This window comes from Ochotona curzoniae, unplaced genomic scaffold, assembly GCF_017591425.1.
Source record: "Ochotona curzoniae isolate NIBS_2020 unplaced genomic scaffold, NIBS_Ocur_1.0 contig_523, whole genome shotgun sequence".
Lineage (NCBI taxonomy): Eukaryota > Metazoa > Chordata > Mammalia > Lagomorpha > Ochotonidae > Ochotona > Ochotona curzoniae.
In genome coordinates, this window is record NW_024466459.1 from 956,817 (window position 1) to 977,828 (window position 21,012).

The 21,012-nt window shown below is 59.0% G+C and overlaps 2 protein-coding genes across 2 annotated transcripts in view; one reads left to right on the plus strand and one right to left on the minus strand.

Annotated features, from left to right (window-relative positions):
• The window catches only part of TANC2 (tetratricopeptide repeat, ankyrin repeat and coiled-coil containing 2), a 280,763-nt gene extending 277,325 nt beyond the window's left edge, over positions 1 to 3,438 (plus strand). Inside the window, exon 26 of the mRNA XM_040989463.1 lies at positions 851 to 3,438. Within this exon, the coding sequence (XP_040845397.1) occupies positions 851 to 2,822 (1,972 nt within the window). The 3' untranslated portion in view covers positions 2,823 to 3,438. The remainder of the gene's footprint in view (positions 1 to 850) is intronic.
• A 6,905-nt stretch (positions 3,439 to 10,343) lies between these two features.
• LOC121162403 (transmembrane ascorbate-dependent reductase CYB561) lies at positions 10,344 to 12,132 on the minus strand. The gene is made up of 5 exons (XM_040989389.1): positions 11,932 to 12,132; positions 11,347 to 11,445; positions 11,120 to 11,223; positions 10,767 to 10,924; positions 10,344 to 10,685 (listed from the first exon to the last, which is right to left on the minus strand). Exons 1-5 carry the CDS (start codon positions 12,125 to 12,127, stop codon positions 10,493 to 10,495), a joined length of 750 nt encoding a protein of 249 aa, XP_040845323.1. The 5' UTR covers positions 12,128 to 12,132; the 3' UTR covers positions 10,344 to 10,492.
• Positions 12,133 to 21,012: the final 8,880 nt, after the last annotated feature.

Below are 21,012 nucleotides of genomic sequence, written 5' to 3' on the forward strand. Positions count from 1 at the left end.
CTGTGGGTAACTCACGGTTACTCAGCATCTTGCCTTCTCCCCAACTCCTCCTAGGAAAGACCTGACACTCACTGAGGAGAAACGGCCGTGAAAATCCAACCCAGGTGGAAATCAGAGATAGTAGTGACAGTGCCAGTAGCCTTACTCAGCCAGGGTAACAAAGGGTTTATGAAATCTTCACTCTCAAATTCTCTTTCCCTCTGGGTTGTTCCTCTCCAACAAGACCTCCTTTCCAGGCAGGGTTAGAAGGGAAGATGGAAGACCTCCAACAATCACCCCTGTTGACACGAATCCTGTTGGGGTCTGCTGGGCCCCTTGCCTGAGCTGCTTGTCAGCAAGCCTCATACCCACCCTGTAAGGACTGGAGCCAGCAGCGCAGAAGGGGGCGGGGCAGGAAGGGCAGAGGACAGGGTTCTGGCCTAGGATGGAATAAGCCTGAAATCTAGAATGAAACAATTGAGGATCTGAAGAAATCCTCCTGCTAAATGAGCAAGATTTTATAAAATACTGTAGTTAACTGTGTTGTTCCTCAGCCACTTGACAGTGACCCTGTAAATGACAACCCCACCCAACCTCCATACTAGTAATAGAATCTTCCAGAAGGGCCTAGCTGGGCTGACTCACTAAGGGCTTCTGTCCACTGATGCCAGAGAGGCCAGAAGGAAAGAGGCTGAATGGGAGTCCCACTGGCCTCTCCTAGTTCTTTCCTTCCTTAACGTAAGGAAGCCATCACACCCAACTCCCACAGATGCTACCTCAGTTTTCCGGAGTAGTGACCATATTCTCAGCTCTTTGGGATTCCCGTGATTCAGAATAACTCCAGCTGCTGTGTTTCCATTTTATCGAGCAGACAGTTTGCAGCAGCCTTAGAGGACCTGAATGAGGCCATCAAGCTGTGTCCTAACAACCGTGAGATCCAGAGGCTCCTGATGAGAGTGGAGGAGGAGTGCAGACAGATGCAGCAGCAGCAGCAGCAGCCGCCACCGCCGCCATCCCCACCACAGCCGCAGCCGCAGCCGCTACCAGAGGAAGCAGAGTCCGAACCGCTGCATGAGGATATATACTTTGTGCAAGACATATTCGAGGAGGAGTACCTGGGACAGGATGTGGAAAATGTTTCCATCGGCCTCCAGACAGAGGCACGGCCCAGCCAGGGGCTCCCCATAATCCAGAGCCCCCCCTCCTCTCCGGCTCCCCGGGACTCAGCGTACATCTCCAGCTCACCTCTTGGCTCACATCAGGTTTTTGACTTCCGATCCAACAGTTCCGTAGGCTCTCCCACTAGACAAGGCTGTCAGGCCACTTCACCTGCTCTGTCTCCGACTCACCAGAACTCTCATTACAGGCCTAGTCCACCACATACCTCCCCAGCTCATCAGGGGGCATCTTACCGTTTCAGCCCTCCTCCAGTGGGGGGACAGGGCAAAGAATATCCAAGTCCGCCCCCCTCCCCACTCCGGAGAGGCCCTCAGTACCGGGCAAGCCCTCCAGCCGAAAGCATGAGTGTCTATCGGTCCCAGTCTGGCTCTCCTGTGCGCTATCAGCAAGAAACCAGCGTTAGTCAGATTCCCGGCAGACCCAAATCTCCATTATCCAAAATGGCCCAGCGACCCTACCAGATGCCTCCGCTGCCTGTGGCCGTTCCCCAGCAAGGGCTCAGGCTACAGCCTGCCAAGGCCCAGATCGTGAGAAGCAACCAGCCCAGCTCAGCCGTCCACTCCAGCACGGTCATCCCCACAGGCGCCTATGGCCAAGTAGCCCACTCCATGGCTAGTAAATACCCGTCTTCCCAAGGAGACATGGGAGTGAGTCAGAGCCGATTGGTTTATCAAGGGTCCATCGGAGGGATTGTAGGGGACGGGAGACCCGTGCAGCATGTCCAGGCCAGCTTGAGTGCTGGTGCCATCTGTCAGCACGGCGGGTTGACCAAGGAAGATCTTCCCCAGCGACCTTCCTCAGCATATCGAGGTGGCATGAGATACAGCCAGACGCCACAGATCGGGCGCAGCCAGTCAGCATCCTATTACCCAGTGTGTCACTCAAAGCTAGATCTAGAACGTTCCTCCAGCCAACTGGGCTCCCCCGATGTGTCGCATTTAATAAGAAGACCCATGAGTGTCAATCCCAATGAAATCAAACCCCACCCACCGACTCCCAGGCCGCTGCTGCACTCCCAGAGCGTCGGCCTGCGCTTCTCCCCTTCCAGCAACAGCATCTCCTCCGCCTCCAACCTGACTCCCACCTTCCGGCCGGCCGCCTCCATCCAGCAAATGGAGATCCCGCTGAAACCGGCCTATGATAGGTCATGTGATGAGCTGTCACCCGTGTCTCCCACCCAGGCAGGCTACCCCAGTGAACCCACCCGCTCCAGGACCACACCATTCATGGGGATCATAGATAAAACAGCCCGGACTCAACAGTACCCCCACCTCCACCAGCAGAATCGGACCTGGGCAGTATCATCGGTGGATACCGTCCTCAGCCCCACGTCTCCAGGCGGCCTGCCTCAGCCCGAGTCCTTCAGCCCCCCTTCATCTATCAGCAACATTGCCTTTTATAACAAAACCAACAACGCACAGAATGGCCATCTGCTGGAGGACGACTATTACAGCCCCCACGGGATGCTGGCCAACGGCTCCCGGGGAGACCTCTTAGAGAGAGTCAGCCAAGCTGCCTCGTACCCCGACGTGAAGGTGGCTCGGACCCTGCCCGTGGCTCAGGCTTACCAGGACAACCTGTACAGGCAGCTGTCCCGGGACTCTCGGCAGGGGCAGACATCACCCATCAAACCAAAGAGACCATTTGTGGAGTCTAATGTTTAAAGACATCTGTAGGAGTGAGACCCGTACGTGTTCACTGCACATTTTCAGGCTTGGTTTCCACATTTCCGGTAGTTCCCTGGCTTAATTTCTCATAAAGTTCCTGTGTGGTGTTTCAGAGGCGGCAGCCCACGGGCGGAAACCCCTTGCATGCAGCCGACCAGGAAGCTAGCCTCCAGGGCCCGGGACTTTGGTTTCTCCTGTCTGTGCCCCAGCCACGTGCTCTCTCCCTCTCCTCGGATGAGGAGCAGGTTCCTGTGCTGTGTGCTTTAACCCAGGGAGATCAGACACACTGGTCGTCAGCTTTTCCAGGAGACAATCGCTTTCACTGATGTTCTTGTTGTATAAATGTCTTTTTTCCTTTTTTTTTTTTTTTTTAATGAGATGTTCTTGTTTGTTTTCTCCTAGGAACTTTAGAAAGAGTGTTATACCCCCTTTGCCTTTGCATTCCTATCCAGTGTTACCCGCTAGCCAGGCCCAGGGCACCCCCCGCCATCGTCTCCTTCCCCCAACCACCAGCTCCCTGCAGTCGCCAGGTCTAGAATGTTCACGTGGATTATTACTGGTCTTCTCATGGAAGTAAAAAAAGAATCAAGGAGACAGAAAAATAAGAAATGAATCTGTTAAATTAGTAGAAAAACTCAGTATACTTGTTAGGACTATCATTCCATTGATTTTTTTTCCAAGAAGCATTCTAGCAACACGAGGAAAACAGTCAGCCACTTAAATGTATCAGCCGGCCAAGCAGAGGAGCGCTGTGGACACGTCTTAAAAACTCTCTGAGACTTACTCTCTAGCAGTTTTGCCAACGGTCAACCACTAAAAGCTACTGATTTTCCAGGGGTAGGGGTGGGAAACCAAGGACGCAGCCCTCAGTGCCCTGGTCTGTAAGGATCAGCCTTCCTGTGGGCCGCTGCTGTGCCAGTGCTGCCAGCGGGGCTGCCTCTGAGCCTCCTGGGCCTCTTCTGTAAAGCCTCAGTCAAGTGGTGAAGAACAGTGGCCAACTGGATTCCTGGGGACTGCTGGACTCCCAGGCCCCAGCCAGGGCCCTCGCTCTTCCTTGCCAGTTGCTGTCCACTGCTTTGGTAGATCAATGGCTCCATTACTATTACAGGAATTGTTCTAGAAGTATATGGGGAGGGTGCTAGGCAAAGAGTTTCTGAGTGAAGAAAGACCTGTGTCACAGAGAGGGGCCCTAAACAGCAGGTTCTGAGCCTGTCACTTGTGTATACCTTGTACGTCCTGTGGTCCTTGGCACATCTGACCTTGGAGGACTTAGATGCAGGGAAGTGAGTGGGGAGAACCCTGAACTCCTATAGCTTGGCACAGAATTGGCACTTCCTGCACAGCTCAGCCCAGCTAGCTAGCCAGAGGTGCCCCGGTTCTAGGATCACCTGCTATTGTTAACCAAGGGCCCTGAGGGAAGTTACATCCCTAACAACCCAGCTGCGACCAGACCTGGGAGTGTCCCCTAAAAGGGCCACAAGGACATGGGAGCACAGAGCTCAGAGGAGCCAGGCAGATGGGTGCTTCTCCACCCTCCCCGTACCCCCAGCCCAGAACTTGTCTTCTGTGCTGAAAGCAAGCAGCTGGGCCAAGCCAGGACCCACACGCTGCTCTCACTAGTGCTTGAGGACCACCTCCTGCTCAGCCGGACCAGGGCGGCGGTGCCCTCCTTCCATCTCTTTCCCTCCCCTTCTCCGTCTTCCCCCTCCACACCAGGAAGGTTAACTTCCCTGTAGCCTCAGCCTTCAGCCACATCAGCAGCCTCAGCTCTTTGCAGACCAAGTTCCAGTTCTGTTGGTCTCTGCATCTGATCTGCTGAGGAGCTGCCACATCCCAAGGAATTTCTCTGCCTGGTTAGGAAAGTGTCCCTGCTTGTGCGGAAGGCCACATGCACCACCTGCTCACACCTGCTGGGGGCAGCACACAGGTCCTGCAGTTTTACAAACCAGTGATCCCACCAATCCCCAGGGTATTTCCATTTTCCCAAACAAGGACCTGCACCCCGTTGGGCAAAACGCCTAACCTGTCAGTCACCAGTCAGAATCAGTTCTTTGTTTAGCCATTGTGAGAGGAAGCGACTCTGTCACCAGGACACCCATCGTTGTGACTTAGAAAATGCCACCAGGGGCTTGCTGGGGCAGGAGACACAACTTCCCTCTCAGTAGATGCCGCACCCTGTTTCGCTACTTCACTGCCAAGGAACCAGCCTAGTACTGTGTCTTCAGGATGCTCCTTCCCCAGCGACAGCACCTGCAGCACCACTGTCCGGCTTCAGGTAGGGGGACCTGTCACTTACCCACTTCCTATCACCCTGGGATGGAGACAGAGGGGACGGACTTTGAGCTGACAGGGCTTTCACCACTGTATGTTCCCTTGGCCCAGAATTCTTGCACTACTGGATTCCCACCACGTTATGTCTATAAATGGGTGCACTTTACTGTTTGAATCTGTAACTGATAAATACTGGATATTTAAGTGTGAGTAATGTCTTCATTAGAAAATAGCAAGGTTGCTCTTGTCTTTTAGTGTATTTTTCAAGGAAAGAAAAAAACAAGGAAAAGGAAGAAATCAAGCAGTGGATCACAACATTTGTAGCACAAGATAGACTGTTGTATATAAGCATCAAAAAGATTAAGAATTTTTAAATACAAAGAAAAAACTATTTGAAGTGATTTTAAAGTGCTTTTCCAGCAGTTTTCTTAGGGACTCCTGAGAATAGTTAACTTTATTTACTGGATCAGTAAGGCACACAATTAACAATTAAAAATCAATGTTTATTTACAAAGTAAAGGGGAAAAAAAAAAAGCCTGTGTCACATGAGAATCTGGCATGGACAAAATGGAGACCACTCTGTCTGCTCCTGTGTCCGGGTGGCAGGCGTGCACTGCTCAAGGCCCGAGGTCACAGGGTACAAGCCCTTCTCGCTCCCGCCCCACAGCACCCTTTCCAGATGGGCTGCACTTGAACGCAATGGCTCAGGAAAACTCCAGGAGTTGGAATCGTGTACAGAACCCCCAGGGTATCGCCCACACACACGAGTTGGCTAACTTAGTTACGCCTGGATGATTCAACACTTTTCCTAAATTATTGTAAACAGAACAGCTTAGGGAAAAGTATTCTCAGTCCTTATATTGTACAGTAGTTTGTGAACCCCTCTCTAAATATTGGTATTTTTATATTCCAGAGATGTACCCAATAGAGAAATTAAAAGTTAACCAGTATCTACTTTAATATCCATAAGTATTTTTCCTTAGACTTTAGTCACCCACAGTGGGCGGGGTGGGGGGGGTTGTGGACGTCACTTGTACTTCACCGTACTGTACCACTAGGTGTCACTGTGGCTCTGCATCACCCTTGTCTGGGCGCAAGGATGGCAGTGTCTCCCAGCTGCAGCTGCTGGCAGGGCGGCAGGCAAGCGCACAGGTTTCTAGGTTCAGGAAAGGGAAACCCAGGCCTGGGAGGAGTCTTTGTGCCTCTGTGCCAGCCGTGGCAGGACAAGGTCTGTGAACACTCTGCTCTGGACGGGCAGCCAGGCAGAGACCGGGAGAAGGTTGAAGCAGGACCCCCACCCCCCCTTGCTCTGGTGGCTGATGGCTGTGTAAGGGACCCTCGCTGCCCCAAGAACATCTCTCTTCTCAGTTCCTCTCCTCTGATTCTCACACTGCAGGTGTCACAGCTGGGTGTTTGATTCAAAGATAGTTATTTTTCTACTGCAGAAATGCCTTGGACAAAACCAGTTGCTCACTGAATCTGCCACAGAATGGGCAGGCTCGCCCCCTTCCCCCGAGGGGGGGGGCAGGGTGTGCCCAGGCTCCTGGTGAGGCTTCCAGATTGCCACAGCCTCGCCCACCCTGCCAGCATGTCCTCGGGCCACCCACTTCTCCAGAAACCACCTGCAGAGGCAGCCTGCCGCTGCCGCCACCCCAGGCCTGCCGCCCACCCTGTTGAATGCCCCCGGGAAGGGGTAGCTTTCTGCTCCCTTTCCTCTAGGAATTCCAGACCCACCATCTGCCATGACTAACAACAACGAACCAAGGGCTTAGGGGTAAGCGCTACCTACAAAGACGTGTCATGGAAACCTTCACCATGCAATGCCTTGAACTCAGCTCTGGCTGCTCCCAAGAAGAGGTGGCTGGCTGGGGGCCTGGACACAAGCACAAGGGGGCCGTGGAGCCGCTGTGCAGAGCTACTTGAATCACCCCTGGGTCTTCATCCACTCCTTTTATAACAGACCACTCAAGGGCTGAAGCGTTGCTGACCTTCCTTTTGGTGTCCTATGCCTCGCGGCAGCTGAGCCACCCCAAGATGTCATGGCCACACGATGGCCACAGAGCTGCGAAAGTCAGTACCAAATGAATGCATAATTGGACACCAAAAATCAAGTGTTACTTCCATGTCTCCTCACCCCTTCATCTCATTTCCTCCTGCTGACTGATGCCTCCACCAGGCTGAGCTGCCAGGCCACAGCCGAATGCTGGCACTCCTCCCCGCTCCACCCCACACACCCTCCATAGACCTACTCTGTGGAAAGGAAGTGGCCCAGCTGCTTTGTTTTTGTAGCATTTGCTGGCTGGGTTTTTCTTTTGCTAATCACTAACCAGAAAAATCTGGCTAGGGGAACTTACTCCCTTTGGTCTCCAGGACCAGAGAGTTAATTCTGGAATATTCAGTACTTGAATGTACCTGCCTTATTGTGTATCAATTTACGGGAGAGAAGTAGAAGAGAGAGATGCTGGCTCCAGATCTCCATCCGAGATTCTTTTTGGAAATCCTGTATGTTACACTTCCTGTTCTGTGCCCCTCACCCCCTGCCCCCCATCTCTGGCTGAGGCCTGCGCACGCGGCCAGTTCCCTGTGAGGCTCAGGGCGGGTCCGCCGGCAGGCAAGACCTCCTTGCTGTCCAGCCCAGTGTCTTCGTCTCTGTCCCGTCTCCTCCAAATCCAAGCTGATTTTAATTAGTACAGACATGTACAGTCTACAATTAAAGAGTGATTTGTACTAATAGGATTTTGATTCTTCCTCTTTGCTGTCCTTTCAAGACACTTGCTGGAAAAAGCTTTAATGCACTTAGTTCTGCTGTAGGTTTTCTATCGCTCCGATGTAAAGGCCTCCCTGTACAGGATATTATCCGATGCATGTTTGTTCTCTCTCCTGCTATATCGACCACCACACAGTTGTGAACTCGTGCCGTGGGGATGCCCCGTGCCCAGCAGAGGCATCGAAGTCCCCCATGAACCAGGAAAGACGCAATCCTTTGCTGTACTTGCTTGAGCAGTTTTCTTGTCTGTACACGTGAGCTGTGTGAGATAGATGTGAAAAGTTCAAACGAATGCATTCCCCCGCCCCGTGTACCAGGTTGTCCTCTGTACAGTGAGCTGTATGTATGAAAGCAAATGTACTTATTTATAAAGGCTTAACACTTGGAAAACACGGCCTCCGGGTGCTTTCTCCTCAGCCGCTTGCCCTCTGGCAGCAGGGGGCCCGCCCAGAGTTCACCCATGGCAGCGTCAAGGACCCATGTCCAAGCAAGAGTGTGGCTGGTGAAGGCCAAGGCGATTTCCAGAGATGAGGGCTGTGTGTTTGGGTGCATCCGAGCCGGACCCCGTGCTGGGCCCCCAGCAGAGAAGCAGCCTCGGCTGGAGGAGGGGGCTTTGTGCCAGCTGGGCCTTTCTGAAAGCTGAAGCTGCACCTCAAGCCAGCCACCCAGTGGCCGCCAGCTCTAGGGGCTGCATGGCACCCTCGCCAGCACCCACAGGCTAAGGTGGCCACAGCTGGCCAGCCCCCTGCTTCCAGCGGCTTCATTTTTCTTTTCCCTCCTGAAGTCTGGCTGCACCTGCTGACCTCACCACATAGAAAGCCAGGCCGCTGTGGGAGCCCTGGACAGCTCACCAGCTTCCTAGAATGTTCCCTGAACCTGAACAAAAGGCCATTCAGAGTGGATGCAACAGTGAACTCTAAGTGTTGGTGTAGCCGCTGCTTCCACGCCCGTGCACTGCCCAGCCACACAGGGCCCGCCTCATTCAGCCTCACTCAGCTTCACGAACAGAAGCTGGGTGTCTGGAAGGCCCCAAAGGGAGAGAGCGCCAAGGTCAGGCTCGCAAAGTGCCACTGTGTCCCCCACACGACATAGGGACCGGGCAGTTGTGGTCTGTTGTGTTCCTCATGCTGACCTCTGCTGGTCCCAAGAATGTCACAGCAGCCCCTGACAGGGTCTGGGTCACGCAGGCAAGGCACCCCTGTCCTTTCTCCTGGGGGAAACACAGGATCCGATGGCAGGGTGCGTGGGCAGCAGGCAAGGGGCATTCGGCTGCACAGCCTTGGCCCCTCCTGAGAAGCAGGCCTGCCAGGGCCAGAAAGTGTGACTCCGAACAGGGCCTAAAGAAAGACCTCTGCACTCTGACATGGCCAAGACCACTGTAGCAAGTGGCAGCAAGCCAGCCCCAGGGTCCCTCTGGGGAGCGAGCAGCCTGTATGAGTGACCAGGTGCCTGCTCCCCCCTGAGCCCCACGGGAGATGCCTGCGGAACCTGGGCTGTCTTGGTGGCCTTGAGCTCCTGCCATGGGTCAGGAGGGTGTGCAGGCTCCTCAGGCCCAGAGCGCATGGGGCTCTCCGCTCTCAGTACTGCACCCTGCGGCAGAAGCCAAAGGAAGGGCCCACCTGCCGAAGGGGCCAGCCCAGTGGTCCCTCCTCCTGGGCCCACCCCACCCGCCCTGCCCCAGCAGGAGTGATGCGGGTTGTGTGTGTAATGCAGAGCACTTTGGCTTCTTCTGTTGCCCACTGGACAGCGCAGCCCAGAGGCCACGAGGGCGCTGACAGGGTCATGGAATGGACAAGCCACCACCACCCTGCTCTGGGCCTCTGTGGCTCCAACCACCTGCCAGGGCCTGGGGCCAGCCAACCCGCACAGCACCTCCAGGCCTGAGTGAGGGGGGCTGGCCGAGCACACCATCACCACACCGGACAGGTAGGTGTACCAGGGAGTGACGGGGCACGTGAGGCGACACCCAGGCCAGCCGGAAGGAGGGGGTGGCTGGACACAGCCACCTGCTCTGAGAAGGGACATCGCGGGGGACCGGGATGGGGGGCACGGAAAGGCCCGGGTGACACTGAAGAACTGAAGACCCTGGGCCGGCGAGCATGGCAGAAGATAGGGCGGCGTGAGAGGAGAATGGGACATCAAAGACTAGAGGAGGATTTAAAGACTGTATTGTTAGGTCAACCACACACACGGTCCTCATAGCGGGCGACACGAGACAGACGAGGGCGGGCGGTCACCAAACCGGGACGGGCAGGAGGGGCAGCCCGGCCAGCCAGCCACACCGTGCGGGGGACAGCGTGGCCCGGGCTGGGCCTGGCATCCCGCACGGCAGGACAGACGGGGAGGCAGCCAAAGCAGGAGGCCTGAGCACGGGGCCTCCCCGCACGTGGCCCAGGGCGCCCTGCGGGGTCCCCACCGCCTCGGACGGCAGTCCCTCTGTCCTGTTCCGCCCCCCAGAGCCACGCCGAGGTTCCGCTCTCCTGGGGTGCAGCTGCGGGGACCCAACCTCGCCGTGGGCCCAGGGCCAGGGATGGACCCAGTGCCCGGGATGGACCCAGTGCCCGAGATGGGCGCGGCCGGCCTGCGGGGAGCAAAGCAGAGGAAGCGAGCCCCAGAAAGGAGCGAGGCATCACTGGGAGCCGGGGCTGTCGCCCTCCGTCAGCGTCTTGAAGTCCATGGACAGCGCCTGCTCCTCAGCCCGGGCCGGCCGCTGCCAGGCGGCGCGCGTCAGGATGTAGAGCACGACGGCGGCGAAGCCGGCCAGCAGCAGGCCCAGCGCGTTGGCCAGGACGCCCTCGGGCACGAAGGCGCTGTACCGGGTCCTGGGGGGCGGCACGGGGGCAGTGAGGCCCCCCGCCCCAGCAGGCCTCGCCCGCGCCCTCCCGCCACCGCCGCCCGCTCACCCGAGCTCGAACAGCAGCGCCTCCTTCAGGCCCAGCAGGGCGGTGCCCACGGACAGGAGGAAGATGGCGGCGCCCAGGAAGACGTGCTGGGGGCGGTAGCGGCTCCGCAGGGAAAACGAAGCTCCCGGGAACAAGAAGAAGCCGAAGCCCACGAGCCACTGGCAGGGAAGAGGCCGGGCTGGGCAGCCGGAGGCCGCGGCCCCTTCGCTCGCCCACGCGCTCCCGCCGCGGGAACCGGGCTCAGCCCCTCACCCAGGCAGGGAGGCGGGAGGATGGCTGGCACCCACCCCTCGGGCGCAGTCAGGGAGCACCCCGGGCTGGCACCGGTTGGCAGGTGACGCGGACGGACTCACCTGCACCAGGTAAAGGATGAAGACGAGGAGGCCGCACCAGCTGTGCAGGCTGTACAGGTCCTGGTAGCCCTTCTTCTTGTGGTAGTCAAACACGGCCACCAAGCCTGGCCCAGATGCGTGGCCATGAGGACAGGGCTTGCCCCGGGAAGAGGAGGGGGCGTCCCCAGGGAGGGAGAGGTCCGGGGAGAGCGGGACTGGGGAAGGGGCATCCTGGGCCCGGAACTCACCCACCAGCGCGATGACGAACGCAAAGACATGCAGCAGCCCGTGCACGATCTTGGTGGTGCGTTTGGGCTCCTTCCTGAAGACGCGGTAGACCAGCAGGGCTGGGGAAGGGGGGACGGGGGTTAGCACATAGACAGGCCGGGCCTTCGCAGGGTACTCCAGCCCCAGGATTGGAAGGGTGGCCCCAGCAGGCCTGCCTGCCCCCACAGTTGGCACCCCAGTGAGGTGGCAATGGGAGGCAGTCTGGAAGCCCCACCGCGTCCCTCTTCCCCTAAGCTGTCCTGTGGACTGGAGGCTGCGTTCAGGGTCCAGTGGTGGGCAGGGAGTGCCAGCTGCTGACTCACCTGGCAGCTAGCTGTCTTCCTCAGACAGACCCACATGGAAGGCAGCTCAGAGATCCTGATCCGCCCACCACACACACACATACACACCCCTCTAGTGTCTGGCTGCGGGTGCAGGGGCCCAGATGTGGATCCTGCCTCCCAGGCTCTAGCCCAGCTTCCTCTTCTGCCTTTTCTGGCATCTCAGGTCTGCCCTGTCAGCTGCCCCGACCCCTTGCCATGCCCACCCCCAGCCTCGGCACTCACCATCTCCCTGCAGGAAGATGAGGCCTATGACCATGCACAGGGGGTGCACGTTGAACTGCAGGGCGCTCTCCCAGGCAATGCCGCCTCGGTACACGCCCAGCCACGCACCAGTCATGGCCACCACGCTCAGGCCCAGCAGCTGTGAGAGAGCCACGTAGTAGGGCAGTGCTCCTGGAGCGGATGACGCGCTCTCCATGCTGAACCTGCTGCTGTGGGAAAGACCCCCAACTCAGAGGGGCAGCCCAGGCCCTCCTGGTCGTGTGTGCCCACACCCGCTCCCACCCCAACCCCTGACAGCTCAGCAGGTGGCCAGCAGGAACCTGGCTCCTCCGTGTCCCTGGTCATCTCAGAGGAGTTCCCGCCCCTTCCCCCCCAAACCTTGTGCACCCTGTTGCCTGCCTCAAGCACCAGACCTGGCACACACGGGGACCCTGCCCAGGGGAGAGAGGCTGCCATGAGCCCCTTGCTCAGGGGGCCCCACTGTTGGTCCTGCCTGCTGGTTCTGACCCTGGTCTGGCACAGCCTGTAGGTAGGTAGATGGGATGGCAGGAGAGGACCAGGCTTAGGTTCTGGTCCTTTACTGAGGTTGCCACAGGAGGGCGCTGCCACAGAGCTCAGGCTGCCCACAGCATTGGTGTGGTAGCTCTGCGCCGGCTTAGGGCAGTGCAGGGTAAACACGCACCCTCCCCGTAGTAAAACGCAGGCTCTCAGAAGTTACGAGCCACCAACACTGCTGTATGTGCTTGCGCACTTCCGCCTGCGAGAAGAAGTACGGTTGTATTACAGGAAAGGGACCCTAGCATTCTGCCGCGCGGTTCTCCTGCCTGTGAACTGCCAGCCTCTGCCCTTGGCCGCGTCACACGGTCCTTGAACCCACGCCCCCAGTCCCCTGTGGCTCCCGGCTAGCTCTTGGGCCTCCTGTCAGCGCCAGCTCCACACCCCACGCACTAAGTGCACTCTTGTGTGGGACTGCGGCTGGTGGCTTCCTCAGGCCACAGTGCCCCCCTTCCCCTGCCACCAACCCCTTGGAAGGGCCTGGTGCGCGTGTCCAGGCTTCTGGCGTCAGCACTGAACTTTGGATCTGGGGCTCCTGCTTGGGTCCTTGTCACCTCTAGGGTCAATTCTGCCCTCCTCCCAAATCCAGCTGCTGGTCCCCACGCTCCTGGTGCTCACGCCACCCGCCAGAGGATGCAAGCAGCACCAGGGTTTTGGCTTCATGGAGGGCTCGGGATGTGGGTTTCTCACCCAGGACCACGAGGGGCTATGCAAGTGCCAGGCCCAGCCAACTCCACCCATGCAAAACGGAGCCCCTTCCCTGTCACCACCTGGCTCACCATCATGACCCTCTCTCCACCGCAGTCAGACCTGGAGCTCCTCGGCAGTCAGCCCAGCATGCCAGCAACAAATCCCACTCCTCAAGGCCTGACCTCCTGCTCCCCTGGCCGCCCAGCCCCTGCCTCCACCTGCATCCCCACTGCATCCTCACAGCCACTGGACGGGACTCCAGGCTCCCAGACACTCGGCAGCCTGTGGGCACTGCGCCCTTACTACCCGAGCCACACCCCTGCAAGGGCGTGTCACTCACCTGCTGTCCCTGCGCCAGCACTGGCCTCCTCCCCTCCTCTTCCGGCTCTGTCTCAGGCTCGCTTCCCGGCCTGGCCCACACTCTCTCGCCCTGGGAAGCTGACGACCTAACTCCCAGGGGACACCGTCCTGAAGGCAGAAGCGCTCTCCTCCCTCCCAGGCCTCTGCCTGCTTTATTGGATTCGCCCCCAGAGAGCCTGGTGCAGTCAGAATCTGATTAGCTCCCAATCAGGAGGAACATCACCCGGGGCCTGGGCCACCTGTCACAGCTCCAGGATGTCCCCAGGATACAAATGGCAGATCCGGGTGCTCAGAGCAGCAAGAAGCGCCCCACCCCCCTCACAGTGCACGTTCCTCCTCGCTAGCCAAGCCCCTTCTGGACCCCTGGTGTCACCCCAGAGCCCTTACCCTGAAGCCTGCAGGAAGCCAGCACCACAGTGGGGTAGGACCCAGCGGCTGGAGCCCTGCCCTGTGCGGGCACCATACTCTGTCCCCGATCCTCAGGATGCCTCAAGGAGAGCAGACGGGGACTTTGCCCTGCCTTGACAGAAGAGGAACGCAGAGCCAACAGCAAACAGCCGCCCAGCATCAATATCTACTGAGTGCTTAGTACACAGTCACCATGCCAGCTGCGGTGCCACCCAGAGAGTAGGCAGCGGCACTATGAGGGCCTGCAGATAAGCCGTGGGGCACGCGGGTTTCAGAGAAAAATGGATGAGAACTCAACAAGCCTGGTCTCCAGCTCCCTTCCTGCTGCACACTGAAGGGAAGGCCCCCCTCTCTCAGTGCCGCACCCTGGGGTCTCCTCCGCAGGCCCCCTCTCTCAGTGCCGCACCCTGGGGTCTCCGGCGCAGGCCCCCCTCCCTCAGTGCCGCACCCTGGGGTCTCCTGCGCAGGCCCCCCTCCCTCAGTGCCGCACCCTGAGGTCTCCTGCGCAGGCCCCCCTCCCTCAGTACCGCACCCTGAGGTCTCCGGCGCAGGCCCCCCTCCCTCAGTACCGCACCCTGAGGTCTCCGGCGCAGGCCCCCCACCTGCTATGGCTGTGGCTTCTCCCCTTCCCCAGGCCCTATACCAGGAGGCTTGGCCTCACTTCCCAGATGGAAGTGGCTCTGACGAAGGGTCCCAGGTCCCTTCTGCTTCCTCCCCACCCTGGGCCAGGGGCCCCCACGCACCAAGTCCAGGCGTGCCCTGCATGCTGTTCCAAGAGAAAAGGGGCAGGTCATGGGTGGACAGCAGAGAAAGCATTCCAGTGGATGGACAACTGCAGGGTTTTTTGGGGTTTTTTGTTTGTTTGTTTCTGTATTTTCTTTAAAAAAAAAAAATATATATATATATATATATATATATATGCCTGGCACAGTAGCCTAGCAGCTAAAGTTCTTGCCAGGATCCCATATGGGTACTGGTTCATATCCCAGCGGCCCCACTTCCCATCCAGCTCCCTGCTTGTGGTCTGGGAAGGCAGCTGAAAACAGCCCAAAGCTTTAGGACCCTGCACCCGCGTGGGAGACACAGGGGGAAGCTACAGGTTCCTGGCGTTGGATCAATTCAGCTCCAGCCATTGTGGCCACTTGGACAGTGGAAGGAAGTCACAAGGAAGATCTTCTCTCTGTCTCCTTCTCTCTGTATATCTGACTTTCCAACAAAAATAAATAAAATCTTTTTTTAAAAAACATGATTATTTACTTGGAATACAGAGAGAGATCTTCCATCCACCAGCTCACTCTCCAATGCCTGCAGTAGACAAAGCCAGGAACCCAGAGTTCAGTCCCGATCACCCACGTCCTGGAGCCATCCCCTGCTGCCCCACAGTGACATCACCAAGACGCTGGATGGGCAGAGCAGTCAGACCTGGGCTGTGGGGTCCCACGCAGCGCAGTGTCTCAACGTCTCAACGTGCTGCAGCCAATCCCTGCTCCCAGGCTACGTCCCTTGGGGGGCCGCCGGGGGGAGGGGGGGCAGGCAGGAGGATGCCCCAGGTAACTCAGGGATGGCAGGCTCCCTCTCCTATTTCAGGGTGAAAGCTGTTCATTACCCCCCACAGGCCTCGGGGGCGGAGCCACACTGCCTCCAGGCTTCCAGGAGTGACAGTCCAGGCTAAGCAGAGCCAAAGCAGGGGAGTGTGGGGCTTCACCTGGGCTGAAGAAGGGACAGGCCTCCCACACCTCCCCACCCCCGGGGCCCCCACGTGCTGGTAACGGTCCCCTGCCCGCCAGGAGAGGCTGTGAGTTCCCACGCCAGCACTTGCCTGGTGACTCCAGTGGGATTTCCTGTTTGATTGGCTGATGTCTTTGCACCATGGTCCCCAATTTCACAGTGTGCATGCTGACAACACTCACCCCCCTTTCCTAAGTTGGGGGCCAGACCCCAGGCAGCCCTCAGGCCTCTGATCTCAGAACAGAACTGTGGGCCTGGAGGCACCCTTCTTCCTCTGACCAGCAGGCCCACCACCTGACCCCTCCCCCAGCCATCTCCCCTTCCTGGGAGAGCACAGCATGGGGCATGACCGAACTCTGGCAGCTCTGCACCTTGGGGCTGTGACAGCCACCCGCCTCCATGCACCACCTGCACTGTCTCCATTTAATGTAATTAAACAGGGACACAGCTACCCGCAGGGCTAAACCTGCGCCAGGCTTTGTCAGGCATCACTCTCCTGCCCAGTGCCCACTGTTTCATTAAAAGGCAACCAGGCCTAATCTCATTAGTCGGGGCCAGGCTTGCTGGACAGCCCCCGGGCAGAGCGGGCGGAAGGCCAGCCTGGGCCCCATTCTACATCAGCAGCAGGGGCTTTAACGAAATTAGGTGGTTCTGAGGGAGGGGGCTGGATCTTCCCTAGCATGAGATGAGAAGCAGGGCCGGGTGGGGGCCGAGTGGCTGCACGGGGCTCTCTTCCCCTGCTCAAAGGGCCGCCAGAGCAAAGCAGGCCAGCTCGTCTCGGCCCACCTGCCCACCGTGGCCCACAGGCTCCAATTTGCAGTGTGGAGGGCGTGCTTTCATTTTGATCCCGTTTGGGTAAGACCTGTCCTTGTGCCAAGATAGTTATGAAAAGTACATTTTTACTTTCTTGTAGGGAGGAGGGATGGGTCCTGGGGGACCCCCAGCATCCCTGGGCAAACCAGGGCCCCTGTCTGAGCCTGTTTCCACTGGGGTTGGGCGTGGGAGCCCCGAGACCTAACCTTAGGCGACTGTGAGAAGCGCAGGTGGGAGTTGCCTTTCCCCCTCCACCCTCCGGGGACCCCAGCAGGCTCCGGCAACCTAAGATGGAACTTCGCCTAGTGACTCCTTGGAAAATCCTCAAAGGTTGACACCGCGGAAGGGCCCAGAGAGACGGAGACGTGGCTCCTCGCGCGCTGTGACTCCATGACGCAGTGCCAGTCATGGAGGGCAGGTGGCAGCAGCAGGTGTCCCCTCAGCGCACCACCACCCAGGGCCAAACCTAGGAGTCGCGCTTTGCCAAGCTAGGTAGAAGCGCCAGGATGCGAGGTGAAGACGGAAACACATCTCCCTTTCCGAACGCTTCCACTCAGCGCCCCGCAACCAGACACAGAGGTCCCCGGAGAACAGTCGTACCCACCTCCGCCCTATCTCGTCCTACAACTCGTCCGTCAGCCCCGGGGTTTAAACAGGCGGAGAGGCGCCCGCAGCCTGCACTATCGCTCCCGTGAGAACGGGCACTCGGCCGACCCAGCAAGGCAGGTGCGGCGCGGCAGGCAGGCGGCGGAGAGGAGGAGGAAGGCCGGTGCGCGCGGCCTGGCCAGCCCCGGCTCACCTGGCCCGCCGTGCCCCTCCCCGGCCCTGCACCCCCGGCCGCCCGGCGCCCCCTCCTGCCCGACCGCCCTCCGCGGCCCGGGCCGCCTACCTCGCTCCCGCCGCCGCCTCGCTCCCGCCCGGCCTGGGAGGGTCCCCGCGCCGCGCTGCACCGGGGCTGCTCGGCCGGTTCCGCGGGCCGCACCAGCCGCCCAGCAGACGCGCGGGCCTCGGCGCGACAGCGTCGCCATGGCGACCGGCGGGCGGGCGGGCCGCGGGGAGTGTCTCAGAGGCCGGAAGTGGCCGCTCGAGCCACGCACCCAGTGGCCGCCGGTGGGTTGCCACGTGCCGGCCCGCGCCCGGCTGCCCGGTGCGCTCGGCCTCGCGACCTGCCCGAGGGGCGTGACTGGGTGGCCGCGGGCAAGGCGAGGGGTGCGCTCCGGGGTCGCCCAGGCCTGAGGGGACGGCGGCTGGGCCCGGGACCTGGACTGGGAGCCAGGGTGCGGGCGCTCGACCCCGGCGCGGGCTCCGGGCTTGCTGAGCCTCCTGCTCCACGCCCTCTTCTTCACCGCAGCCGGCCGCCCTCCCCGCGCGCCCTGCCCGGAACAGCCGCAGGCCGCTAGGTGTCAGGCACGGCCCGGCCTGGGTCAGCCCCGGGCCCTTGAGCCTTGGAGGGGGCGCCCTCCTGCCCCAGCCCCGGGGAGAGGGCGGGGGTGGGGGCGTGATGTCGCTGCACTCACAAGGCAGGGACCAACCCTCGACCCTGGACCATGCCCCCACTCCCGCGCGCCACTGCACCGCACACCAGGTCGTGAGCCGGCTTTGCCCCCATTTCCCCCAAGTCAGAAGGGGCACACATACAGAGGCAGGCCCTGCTTTGCCATCATCAGCTTCTGCTGTCCCAAGTGCCAAGGCCAAGGCCAAGGCTGGGAACCACAACCCCTGACATGCAGCCCCGTCCAGACCCACTTGCAGGAAATGGTGTGGGTAGATAACGCGACTTCCTACAAGCTCAGAACAAAAGGCTCTTTCCCGTCGGATGCCTAGCCAAATTCGTCAAGGACCTGGGAGTCAGAAGGAAGTGAGTTTCCTCCTCTGCGGGCATAAGCCCATGTTCCTTCCCCACCTGCCTCCCACCCCGGGGGCAGGCCACAGGAGATGGCCCAAGGGCTGCTGGGCACTCCCCAGTGGGCACCCTCCTAGAGAACAGCCTGAAGCCAGCAGCAGATAACCATGGCCCTGGGCACACCTTGCAGTCCTCCCACCCCACTCCATGCCCAAACCTGCACCCTCCAGGAGCAGGAATTGTGCTAGGGTATCTTTGCAGCTGGAGGAAGCTGATGGACATTCTTAAGAATCACGTGCTAGGGCCTGGCACTGTGGCCTAGCAGCTAAAGTTTTTGCCTTGCACGCCCAGGATCCCATATGGGCGCCGGTTCTAATCCTGGCAGCCTTGCTTCCCATCCAGCTCCCTGCATGTGGCCTGGGAAAGCAGTTGAGGACCCAAAGCCTTGGGACCCTGCACCCATGTGGGAGACTGGGAAGAGCTCCTGGCTCCTGGCTTTGCATCGGCCCAGCATCGGCCATTGTAGTCATTTGGGGAGTGAATCATTGGAAGGAAGATCCTCCCCTCTGTCTCCCTCCCTCTCTATATATCTGACTTTGCAATAAATAAACAGAATCACATGCTAACAAGCAAACAGCAGGCAGCAGATGTCTCACCTGTAGCCATTTCCCATTGTTTGGGCTGGGAGTCTGAGCCAAGAGGAGGAGTCCCGCTGGGTGTGGGACTGAACCCGGTGGTGCACCAGCCCCAAGCTCCCTGGTCACAGGGCAGGCCTCTCAGTCCGCAGGGTCCTGCCAGGAAGACACACACACACAGCCAGCAGTGTCCCCAGGGGTGACCTTACAGTAGGGAAGCAATGAGGACACACCTGCCCATTAGCCTTACAGAGACTTAATGTTCCAGACCATGGCCCCTTTGGGAAACCCAAGGCCCCACAGTTGTCCAAAGCCCCTTGATCAAAGCGAGCAAGATGCCCAGACACTCTGGTCTTTCCCCAGCCATGGAAATCTAAGGGCTGACCTTAAACGTTGAACGCGGTTGTAACATTCCCAGTCAGGCTGTCCTCTGTCACCTCCACGCCTGGGGGAGAACTCGTGCCCAAGTCATATTCGCTGGGCTTGGTCCTGCACAGCTCAACTTGGACACCCTCAGAAGCCTCCGTAAGCTCCCTCACTGGCACAGAGCAGGAGTCTGAGCTGGCAGAGCTGCCTGGGACTCAGGGTGCTAGCAACAGTGCTGGGAACCTGGCCCTGGGTGCACCCTTCTCTGCCCACAATCGCTCCCAGAGTGGGAAGTCTAGAGCCAGCAAGCAGAGTGGATCCTGGGATCGGGGACTCAGCCTCGAGTTCAGATCCACCTAGTGGCTGCATGGACACTTCTCTTCTGGCCAGGATCCCCCAGTGCAGAAAGCAGACGTGTGGAAACAAGGCCTCCCAATGACCTTAGAATTAAAAAGCTTTTCAACATGGCTACATGCCAAGGATTACCCATCATACCGTTCAATATTTATTCCTCAACAGTAATTAGAGTATCCTGTGTTTGATCTGGCAGTCCCAGCCTGACTTCTCTGTGGAAAGAGACAGGAAAAGGGCCACCTCCCAGCGACAGACATTTCACTTCACCCGTCCCCGGCAGCCTGGCCCAGTGTCCAAATCACAGGTCACATGGACGCTCAGCTAACTCCTGGCGGTACAAGCTTCCGACAGATGCCTGAACCCTGGGCTGCAGAGGGGACGTGCGACATGTGACATGGTGTCAAACACACATCATCCATTCTGATACAAACTGTTAGGAAGGAGGCTGCGGCGCAGCAGGGTAAGCTGCTGTGTGCGATGCCTGAACCCCACAGCTGAGTGCTTGCTCTGAATTCCAGCACTTCTGACCCGGCTTGCTGCTAAGGCTTCCTAGGAGGCACAAATGATGGTTCAGTGCTTGAGTCTCTGCCAGCTATATGGGAAACCTTGATGGGTTTCCAGGCTGCTGGCTGAACCTGACCCCAGTACTCATTAGTACAGGGAGTGAACCAGCAGACAGAACAGGGAGAGCATCTGGAAGGGCCCTCAGGGAAGGTGGGGCTGCAGGAAGACAATGGATCTGGGCAGTAAAGCAGAGAAGGACAGAACTGCAAGATGGGCAGGGCCAGAGTGTTCCGGCCTGAAAGGGCAAGAGCTAGGCGTGGGGGCCAGAGGGAGGCCCGACCTGCACTCCTGGAGCCCATCTGCACAGAAGGAGCAAGACAGGGGGCGTGGTCACAGCCCTGAGACAGGCCTGCCTGGAGACGGATGGGGCCAGTGCATGCAGTGGGGGCAGCACCACAGCGGCAGGGAAGCAGGGCACCAACCGCAAAGCATCTAGGGCCATAGACAATGATGAGGGTCGGGAGGTGACCTTGGCTGTCCAGGAGGCCAGAGGGGTGACGTTGCCACCCGCAGCTGCTCCGGTGTTGGGAAAGTAGACAAGCAGGGTAACACAGTTGCCTGACAGAGACAAGATAGCCTCTGCAAGGAGGAGGAGAAGGGGTGAGAAAGGGTCTCTTGATCCCCCGCTGGACCCCTAGGATGGAAACATAGAGCGCAGGAGCAGCCAGAGGTCTAGCCTCCCGGGGTGGGGGGCAGGCTTTCCCCAGCAGCCCCTCGTGCCTCAGGGGAGCCCCACGAGCAGGATGTCATTTTCTCTTCTCTACC